Source organism: Salvia miltiorrhiza, chromosome 7 (genome assembly GCF_028751815.1).
Source record: "Salvia miltiorrhiza cultivar Shanhuang (shh) chromosome 7, IMPLAD_Smil_shh, whole genome shotgun sequence".
Lineage (NCBI taxonomy): Eukaryota > Viridiplantae > Streptophyta > Magnoliopsida > Lamiales > Lamiaceae > Salvia > Salvia miltiorrhiza.
The window spans coordinates 5,889,363-5,899,423 of record NC_080393.1 but is presented as its reverse complement, the minus strand read 5'-3'; the positions used below and the strand labels follow the sequence as shown (position 1 = coordinate 5,899,423).

The window sequence follows — 10,061 nt, the reverse complement described above, 5'->3', positions numbered from 1 at the left end:
AGATGCAAATGTCATTTCTCCATTTGATAAAAGAGATTTTGAATTGAGTTGGTCCGCTACCTACTTACATAATTAGTCATTGTTTTTGAATTATTTTATCCTTTTTTAACCAGTCTTTTGTTCTGTAGTAATATGACCGATGTCATGATAAAGATAGTCGAAAGATACTCCTATATGTCCAAGTGCAAAATAGACTATTCTTCAATTTCCAAATATAAAATAGTAGTACTTTTCTATCTTTTTCACCAATATACATCATGTGTATACAAATATATACACATATTAGCAGTATTTTCACCAATATTATATCCTTTGTATCAACGTATATGTAATGTTCCACATAAAAGTAAAAATAAATACATATGTGTATATGTGTTGGCCTAATAGTAGAGTGGTTAATACTTGAGATCAAAGTTCTCGAGTTTGAATTCACTACGACGTGATCTTTAAAATTTCTTTTTATCTAATAACAAGAAACAAAATGCATTTTAAATCAATTTTATGTTCATATATATTAAGAAAAGATAACATATAAGGATTTCGTTTTTTTTTTTTGGAATTGGAATTGTAATTAACTATCACATCTTCTTCTTCTTTTTTGACAAGAACACCACTAATTAAAATAGAATGCTTATGGTGAATAGTTGGTACTTTTTTAAGCTGACAAGTTCTTACTTACTGACAATTGTAAATTTAAAAGATTCACCTTGAAGATGAGTACGTGTTAAAATGGATTGATTATTTCATCTACTATAATTAATTACTTATCATTCATTTACATGACGTGTCTTTTGATGATATATATAGTATTGAAATAGAGTAGCAATTGAGCGCATACCCAAAAATTTAGTGAAGAGTATGCATGCCTTTTTGAGAGGGAATTCCAAATGACTTCACCATCAAACCAAACAACGACTCCTTCTCTCTTTCCCAACAACTCTCTCCTAATTCTCCATCTCTCTCCCTTCTCGTACACGTACTCACTCTATACACATATATAAACACACTTGCTACTTCTCTCATCAATCAAACATGGATTCTCTACTCATCATCCTCCTCGTCTCCGCCGCCACCTCAGCCTACCTCATCTGGTTCTGCCTCCTCGCCCGCACCCTAACCGGGCCCCCCGCCTGGCCGCTCGTGGGCAGCCTCCCCTACACCTTCCTCAACCGCCGCCGCTTCCACGACTGGATGGCCGCCACCCTCCGCTCCACGGGCGCCGCCGCCACCTACCAGACGTGCACGGTGGCCGTCCCCTTCCTGGCCCGGCGGCAGGGGTTCTACACCGTGACGTGCCACCCGAGCAACATCGAGCACATCCTCCGCACCCGCTTCGACAACTACCCCAAGGGCCCCACCTGGCAGACCGCCTTCCACGACCTCCTCGGCCAGGGCATCTTCAACAGCGACGGCGACACCTGGCTCATCCAGCGCAAGACCGCCGCCCTCGAGTTCACCACCCGCACCCTCCGCCAGGCCATGGCCCGCTGGGTCAGCCGCACCATCCGCACCCGCCTCTGGGTCATCCTCGAGAAGGCCGCCCGCGACCGCCGCCCCGTCGACCTCCAGGATTTGTTGCTCCGCTTGACCTTTGATAACATCTGCGGCCTCACCTTCGGCAAGGACCCCGAGACGCTCTCGCCGGAGATGCCCGAGAATCCCTTCGCCGTCGCCTTCGACTCCGCCACCGAGGCCACGCTGCAGAGACTGCTTTACCCCGGCTTTCTCTGGAAGCTGAAGAAGTTTCTCGACGTCGGAGCTGAGAGGAGGCTCAGGAAGAGCTTACAGGTACGTCGCTTTAATTCGCATGCATGTCTTTTTATATGTAGGTAATGTGCATGATAATATATTAATTTTAGAGGTCACCCAAATATATGCACTTTCTATTTTTTAACTCATCAATTGACAATTTTATCCTTAATCTAAGATTTTTATTTCTGTTATTAATATTTTCATGGGCGTTTACTTTGTATGACTGATTATATATAAGATTGAATATTTTTATCTTCAAGAGTAGGAATAAGACAAAGCTAGCTTGAATGATAGAATAATTAAGGACTTGATTTATCCCAAAGTTGCAATCCATCAAAGTAAACAATGGATTAGTCTTATTATTTTAATCTATTAAAGCTAATCTTTCAAAGTAAACATAAGTGTGAGACCATTTTTTCACTATCAATACACTCGACAACAGGTGGTGGAAAAGTACATGTCGGAAGCCCTAGAAGCTCGGAAAGAGAGGCCGTCGGACGATCTGCTGTCGCGATTCATGAAGAAGAAAGACGCGGACGGCAAGCTGTTCCAGAGCTCAGTCCTGAAACGCATCGCCCTCAACTTCGTCCTGGCCGGAAGAGACACCTCCTCCGTCGCCCTCAGCTGGTTCTTCTGGCTCGTCATGAACTCCGCCGCCGTCGAGGACAGGATCATCCGCGAGATCTCCTCCGTGCTGCGCGCCACCCGCGGCCCCGACACCTCCAAATGGACGGAGGAGCCGCTCACCTTCGACGAGGCCGACGCCCTCGTCTACCTGAAGGCCGCGCTCGCCGAGACTCTCCGCCTCTACCCCTCCGTGCCGGAGGACTTCAAGTACGTCGTCGCCGACGACGTCCTCCCCGACGGCACCGCCGTGCCGGCCGGATCCACGGTCACCTACTCGATCTACTCGGTGGGGAGGATGAAGAGCGTGTGGGGCGAGGATTGCTTGGAGTTCAAGCCGGAGCGATGGCTCTCCGCCGCCGGAGACCGCTTCCAGCTGCCCAAGGATGGATACAAGTTCGTCGCCTTCAACGGCGGGCCCCGCACGTGTTTGGGGAAGGATTTGGCTTACCTGCAGATGAAGTCCGTGGCGGCGGCGGTGCTCCTCCGCTACCGCCTCTCCTTGGCTCCCGGCCACCGGGTGGAGCAGAAGATCTCGCTCACTCTGTTTATGAAGACTGGCCTTAGGGTTCACTTGACGCCGCGTGAGCTGCTGCTGCCGCCTCACGCGGCCGCTGCAGCAGTGACGGCGTAGACGGGTCGCCGGAATGGAATTTTTTTTTTTATCGGAAAAATGATGCATGCATGGAATGGAATTGAAATACGGGTTTGAACTGTGATGAGATTGGAAGGGCATATTTGTCATTACTTGATTACTATGTGTTTGTTTGAATTGTTTATTTTATACTTATTTGGTTGCACATACTCTATATTTCGATGAATTATAATGTATGACAATTAGTAGCCTAAATTAAATTGTACTATAGAGTGTATTAATTGAAAAAAAATTGGTCTTTGTATACAATTTACCTCAATTTTCAATAATAAATTAATTTCTTTTTCTTTTTTTTTTTTCCGGTGGAAGAACCCTTTGATAAATTTATCTCGGAATAGTCTAACAAAAAATATAGTAACTATTTTATATTACCATTTACAATATTAATACATATAGTATATTGTATGCTGGTGATATTAAAATAGGAGTAGCAAATATGACGTATTTTAAGCTGTGCATTTCTTGTGAATATATTGAATAACAAAAAATGAAGAACTCGATTATTTTCACTGTTAATTATTTTAGAACTCAATTTTGTGGTCGCAAACCGAGCTGGTAACTAGACATTTTAATTTTTGTTTTTAACATTTGTTAATAAGTTATCCAAGTTCGGTCCGAATTTTATTTCTGCTTTCTCTTGCTAATTATTCATAATCAAGAAATGAAACGAGATTCTAATAATAGTTGAAGCACTACAAAGAGACTTGAGACTCGAGCTCTTTGATTTACATTTGAAGCGTAACAGTTACATTTGCTTTGATTTTTCTCTTTTGTGAATTCTCAACAACCTTCTATTTTATAAAAGTAATTGAGCTCTGAAAATATATATTTAGTTGAGACTTGAGAATATTTCAATCTTTATAGCACGTACATATCTTGTTTTTCTGCCTATGCCTTAATTATGCATTAGAAACCACATTTGTAAATTCCTAACAACCCTCCATTTTCGTAATGTAATTGAGCAACGAAAATAGTTGAGACTCTTGGAATTATTTATTTTATATAGTATTAGTGTCTTGCCTTTTGCTTATGCATTAAGCATACGATGAAACATCGTAACTATATTTTGATATATACCAATGAAATAAACTTTAAAATTAATTAAAAGTAAACAATTAATCAATAAATTAATGAGAAAACCATCTCAATAATTATTCATTAAATTTTTCGATCCCATATTTATTTAACGTTCGCCTCAAAAAATATTTATTTAACGGAGCTAACGAATTTGTTAACTTTTATCCGTTTTTTAATTGATACATGACCCATTAGTTCCATTTACATAATAGAAAAAATAACAAAGCCATTCATTTGATTAAATAAGAATTACACGAAAATAAATAAATTAAAAATAAAATATACAGGAAGAGAGACAGACACATAGTGAAATAAAATACTCCATAGCCTCTCTTCCTCTCTCTCCCTCTCTCTCTCTACTTGCCCAATTTGACAAGAGAATTACCGCTCAGTCTATTTGTTGGCCCAAATGAAAAGGTCGACTCTATATTAGAATTATGGCCCAATAAAGGCCCATAATCGCAATTGGAATTTTTAGTAATAAAAGCAATCCCAATCAACTAATCCCAATAGGCTTGATGTTAAAGTTCTCCCGTTCGAATTTATCGTTACACGATCTTTAAATTTAATATTGTGATATAAAAAAAATGGACATATATATTTTAATGTTAGTAAAGTTTTTCTAATTAAAGAATGTTTTCTTTCTTACTTATCTTGTTTCTTTTATATTTACGCAAACAAACATCTCTTAACTTTTGCTAACAGAAACATTTAGCCATAATTAGCAGTAGAAAAAGAAACAGGCCAACTAACAACGTGGAGTGTGGGAGAGATATCGCTTTCCTTTTATTTTTCGAGAACACATTATACATCACTTAGGTATATTACAAATCACTTTAAGATTTTCTTTCTAAATCTCCTCTCTAAACCTAAGTTATTAAACCTGAATCTAATACAAAATGTTGATTTGAAATGGGAGAAGTACTGAGAATTTGGATAATACGATACACATCAAAGAAAACTAATTAATACTAAAATAAAGGGTTTTATACCATGATTTATGGGCCAAGTTATAAAAATAAGTTGTCCTCTAGGCGTGAATTACAAATATGGATTCAGCCTACATTTTCGGGCTAAAAATTCTTACGTGGACAGCTCAAATTCGACATAAATATTCTGCTTTATTTTGCAAATAATTACGTGTTAATTAATATCATTATTTTGATGTTCAAATGAAAAATATACTTTCAAAGGAAAAAACGACAATGTATTGATGCTCACGTGGAGAATATATTTTCGATCATCAAAATAACATCGCTTTGATGCTTAGGTAGTGAAAATAATTGTTTATATAATTTACAAAATAAATCAGATTATTCATATCGAATTCGGGTCTTTCACGTCAAAATTGCCAACTTGAAACTATAGGTTTCAGTCTATATTTGCAATTCGCGCATAAAAGTCATGATAGATTTGCATTATTTAAAAAAATCAAACTATTTTAGCAACTCAAACCAAATGTTGGGCCATAAATTATAATTAATCCTATAATAAAATGTGATAACTCTTAAATTTTGATTTTTTTAATTCCAATTTCAATAATATACTATCCATCAAAACATAGAAAAAATTAACATTTGTTTCCTCGTTCCAATAAAAATAATACATTTTTTATTGTTTTAGTATATTTCATAAAAATGTGCATTTTTCACCTTTGGATTACAAATTTTTTATCTTTTAATAATAAAGTAGAACTTTTTCTCTATTTATAATATACTTATCCATTTTTTTAAAAATTCGATCTGACCATAAAAAATAATAAATATTTTTAAGAGATGGGGGGAGTAGATTTTATTTTATTATTTAAAGTTCCAGGTCCATAAATCATAGATCGAAACAGATAATGCAGCAGAAATTTTGTCGGCCAAATTGTGTAACCACTATCCTGCTATCCTAAAGTTAAATTTAACCATGTGCATTATATTTTACATATGTTACACTTAAGTTTTCGAAATCACTATTACATCCGTACACGCAGAAAAAAATGTTGCTAGGCGTTTTATTCTTATTGTATAAAAAATATAATAATAGTAATACATAAATATTTGTATACATACAAAAATATGTCCATTGTTTTTTGTTTTTCTCTTTTTTAAATTCATTTTTCCATAGTCATTTTTCTTTCTTTTTCTCTGCAATTTTAACCCTTTCTAATTAACAATTCGATCTTCGTTCAAAAAAAATTTAACAATTCGATCTTCAACGACGTCGTTCAATAAGGTCTAAAGCCCCTCCCCCTCCTTAGTGTGTCCGTCCCTGCTGTTACACTAATGGCTCCAAACTTGAGTCAGTGAAATGTATATAAGGCATAACTCCATATATATTCAAAAAAAATTGCATATAATTTTCATTTACTTACCTAAATAAATTTATTCATTCGCATTTTACTCTATGCTACACATAGTCCCGTATAATATTGCTAATATCATTTACAATTAATATCGCAATGATGTAAATATCGAGATACCAATAAATTAAATTGGAGGTAAATAAACTGGTGTAGGAAGATAGTGATAGATATTCTTTCCATAAGCTAAAGCCAAAGGAAATTAGGGCAGTAGATAGGATGAGTTGTGTTTGAGAGTTTGTAGCATTAGACTAATCGGAGACACGCTTTTGACAACACGTCTTCATCATTTCTTCACTCAATTGGCACTTTCTATTTCAACCCTTTATGCAATTATGCATTTGGGATCGCTTATGCATTTGGGTATGTCGGCCCTTTGCATGGACAATTCCATAGTCGTTAGCATAAAATATATTGCCTTATAATAAAATTCGTGATTGAGATGGTTGTCTATATTAGTTTTGAACATGTTTTTGAACATCTAATTGCTTATCAAATTTCAAAGTCCTATATGATTGATCTTGAAAGGTTTTAGATCAAGGTTTTAACCAATATGGAATACCGATTTCACCTTTTATTTGTATTTTTTTTCCTCGATATTTTGTGAATCTTAATTAATAGATTAAACACTTTCTTGCATCAGTTGATATCAAAAGTCTTGCTACAATCCTTCTACATGATGCACGCCTGTAGATACCCTGCACACAGATCAGTCACGATGATCTCTGATAGCAAGTCGCATTACAAATAAAAAATTTCACTAGTGACATGAGGCTTGTTAGCTATTATGTGTGTCATAAAAATTAGTGACATTTGATGATGTAATTAATCACTGATAGTTACACTTTTAAACATCATCAATTTTTATGATACAAGTATTAGTTACCAAACCCCATGTTACTAATAGAAACATTTTTTTGTAGCGTCGATTTCCTATCTCAATTGGATTTGTTGTTTTGAAGACACAACATCAACAAATCCTTGGCCTCCTTAGCCTCGGTCAATGCAACCCACAATGTTGCGATCCACCCCAATTTTTTGGATAGGATTATTATTGAAACGATAACACAATTATGATGGGAAATCATTTTGCAAGTTGCAACTTCGGACGATGATAATGTTTGGTCTGATAAAGATGATGACTATATGAGTTATCCAATTTATGATGATGACACATCCTCTATGTTGTAGGAGGATACGAGCAAGGACTATATAGGTCCTCCTATTTATGATGATATGACCTTTCTTCTCTTCTAGCAGGAGGAAGTTTTACCCAGTGATCATATATATTGGACAAGAAGAAGTATTGGTGCAACACACTTGTTTCTCTCCCAAGTATTCTAATGTTCATCATCACTAATTATTTGAGTCCATATATACACCAATGATAAGATTTGTCACCGGTAATGTATTTTCCCGCCGCCGTGTCCCTATTATCGACGGGAAATGCCGCCGGTAATAGGCCTTTTTGCAAAGAAGAATGATACAAAAATGCCGCATTTGTTAGTTTATTTTAATTACTTGTTAATTTAATTATTATGTCTGTTATTTATTTATGTCTTCTGCTTCAGTTAATTTAATGTTATAGAGATGACTAGTGCATATTGGAACTTGAAAATTTCAAGAATAATTAATTTGTATATTCGAGATTGGGCGTTCGATTGTTAGAGTACCGTTAGTTGAAATATTCGAATAAAATTGAACAACTAGAATCCGATGGAATTTCCATATAGGAATCTAACATACTTTAATGTAATAATGTTATCAATGTAATCATTTAATTTATAATGCAAAGAGGTGATATTCGACGAATACCATGATTCCCTCAGTAGTTGAATAACTTTATATGTGAATATATGTACCTCAATTGCATGCTAAATTCCGTGTGTTTGAGAGATAGAGAAAATATCCAAAATATAAGAAAACAAAAAATAAAAGGGGCCTAACTATCATCTCCCTCATCAATGCACACACCATGTTTCTTCATTGCCCAAATCATAGCATCAATAATTGTTGATGCCTCACCAAAATATCTCTTCACTTGCAATTTTTTCCATGCCCCTCCATCTCCCTCATCAGTTGCATGCACACACCATGTTTCTTTGTTTTTAAACAACTTATCGTTACCACTTTGTCCCCTAAAATTATGCATTTATTTCTTTTTAATTTGATATTTCATATTTGATACGCTCTTTATATACATTTTCTACCCCACATATATATAATTGACCAATTTTCCTTATATCCTACGCTTATTTACATATACTATCAACTTAACTGATAGTAACTCTTTGTCGTTTTACGATTGATCACGATCCTCAGCTTTGAAAATGCTAGTCAATGGTGCAACATTTTCTTATTGTAATCCCTTCAGTTGTGTTCATGTATTGATGTTGACTTTGACTTTGTTAGCAGATTTGACACGTCTTTTTTTTATTACTATATTTACTTGTTCAGCTCTGACTAATGAACCTAATTAATGATGCCCTAGCGACCTCCTTCAGATCTATTTGTGTCGCTTATACATGTGGTATGTGAAGGTATTTTCATAACAATATAAAGTTCAAATAAGTTAAATGAAAATTAATATGCATCCTCTGGGCCCTAATGGGCTTTGATTTTTGTCATGGACCTTGCTTTTAAAAGAATTAAAGCCACTCACGGTATCACGCATCCACATCATCACATTATTTTATAATTAAAATTAAATTAGAAAAGTACAATAATTTTGTTGTAATTACATATTTTTCTTATATAAATACAATTGTATAAGAAAGTATAAGAAACGTGTAAGGTCATCATTAATATCCAAGGTTATATATATTAGTCTCTCTTCACTTTAATTTTAGCATAAACACAATATTTTTATAAAAGCGAGCATTTTTCATATATCACTTAATAAAGTGGGCTTCTTTTAACTATTGAGCCTATTATATTTATATATCCATAATGTATTTCTATATATATTGAGATTATTAGTATAAGATAATCTAAAATTTTGGTGATGAATTATTTTGTAACCAATCAAAGTATTGTAGTGTTTATAGCTTTTTTCTTCTTCTTATAATAATGTATTTTAAGAAAGATATTTGGATTATGTTTAAATTATACTCCCTCCGTCCCGTGAATCTTGAGTCAATTCTTTTTCAGCACGGGAATTAAGAAAATATTAGTATTTAGTGTGTTAAGTGTGGTAGGTGAAAAGATGAATAAATGGAATTTTTTTTGCCATATAAGGAAATGACTCAAAATTCGTGGGATGGCCGGTAAAGAAAAGTGACTCAAGATTCGTGGGACGGAGGGAGTAATAATTATAAAATTAATTTGTCAATATGTTTTTTTAAATCATATATAATGATCTTCTTAACTAGTTATGGGTAACGAATACGAGTATATATGGATTAATATTGCATGGATACTCAAATACCAACAGGGCATGAAGGACAAACACTAGAATTGTGAGTACTATATTACCCTACTCATTGTCGTCCCTAATAAGATTCAAGTAATATTTTATTTTAATTATTTCTCTAAAGTATATTAGTTTGAATGAAATAGTACTAATACTGGCCGGCTCTATATATACTAGGGTTTCTGAAGCATTTC

General features: G+C 35.1%; 1 protein-coding gene across 1 annotated transcript; it reads left to right on the top strand.

Moving 5' to 3' along the window:
* Nucleotides 1–828: 828 nt before the first annotated feature.
* Nucleotides 829–3,322, top strand: LOC130992001 (cytochrome P450 86A1). Its single transcript, XM_057916448.1, has 2 exons — nt 829–1,788; nt 2,195–3,322. Exons 1-2 carry the CDS (start codon nt 1,033–1,035, stop codon nt 3,008–3,010), a joined length of 1,572 nt encoding a protein of 523 aa, XP_057772431.1. The 5' UTR covers nt 829–1,032; the 3' UTR covers nt 3,011–3,322.
* Nucleotides 3,323–10,061: the final 6,739 nt, after the last annotated feature.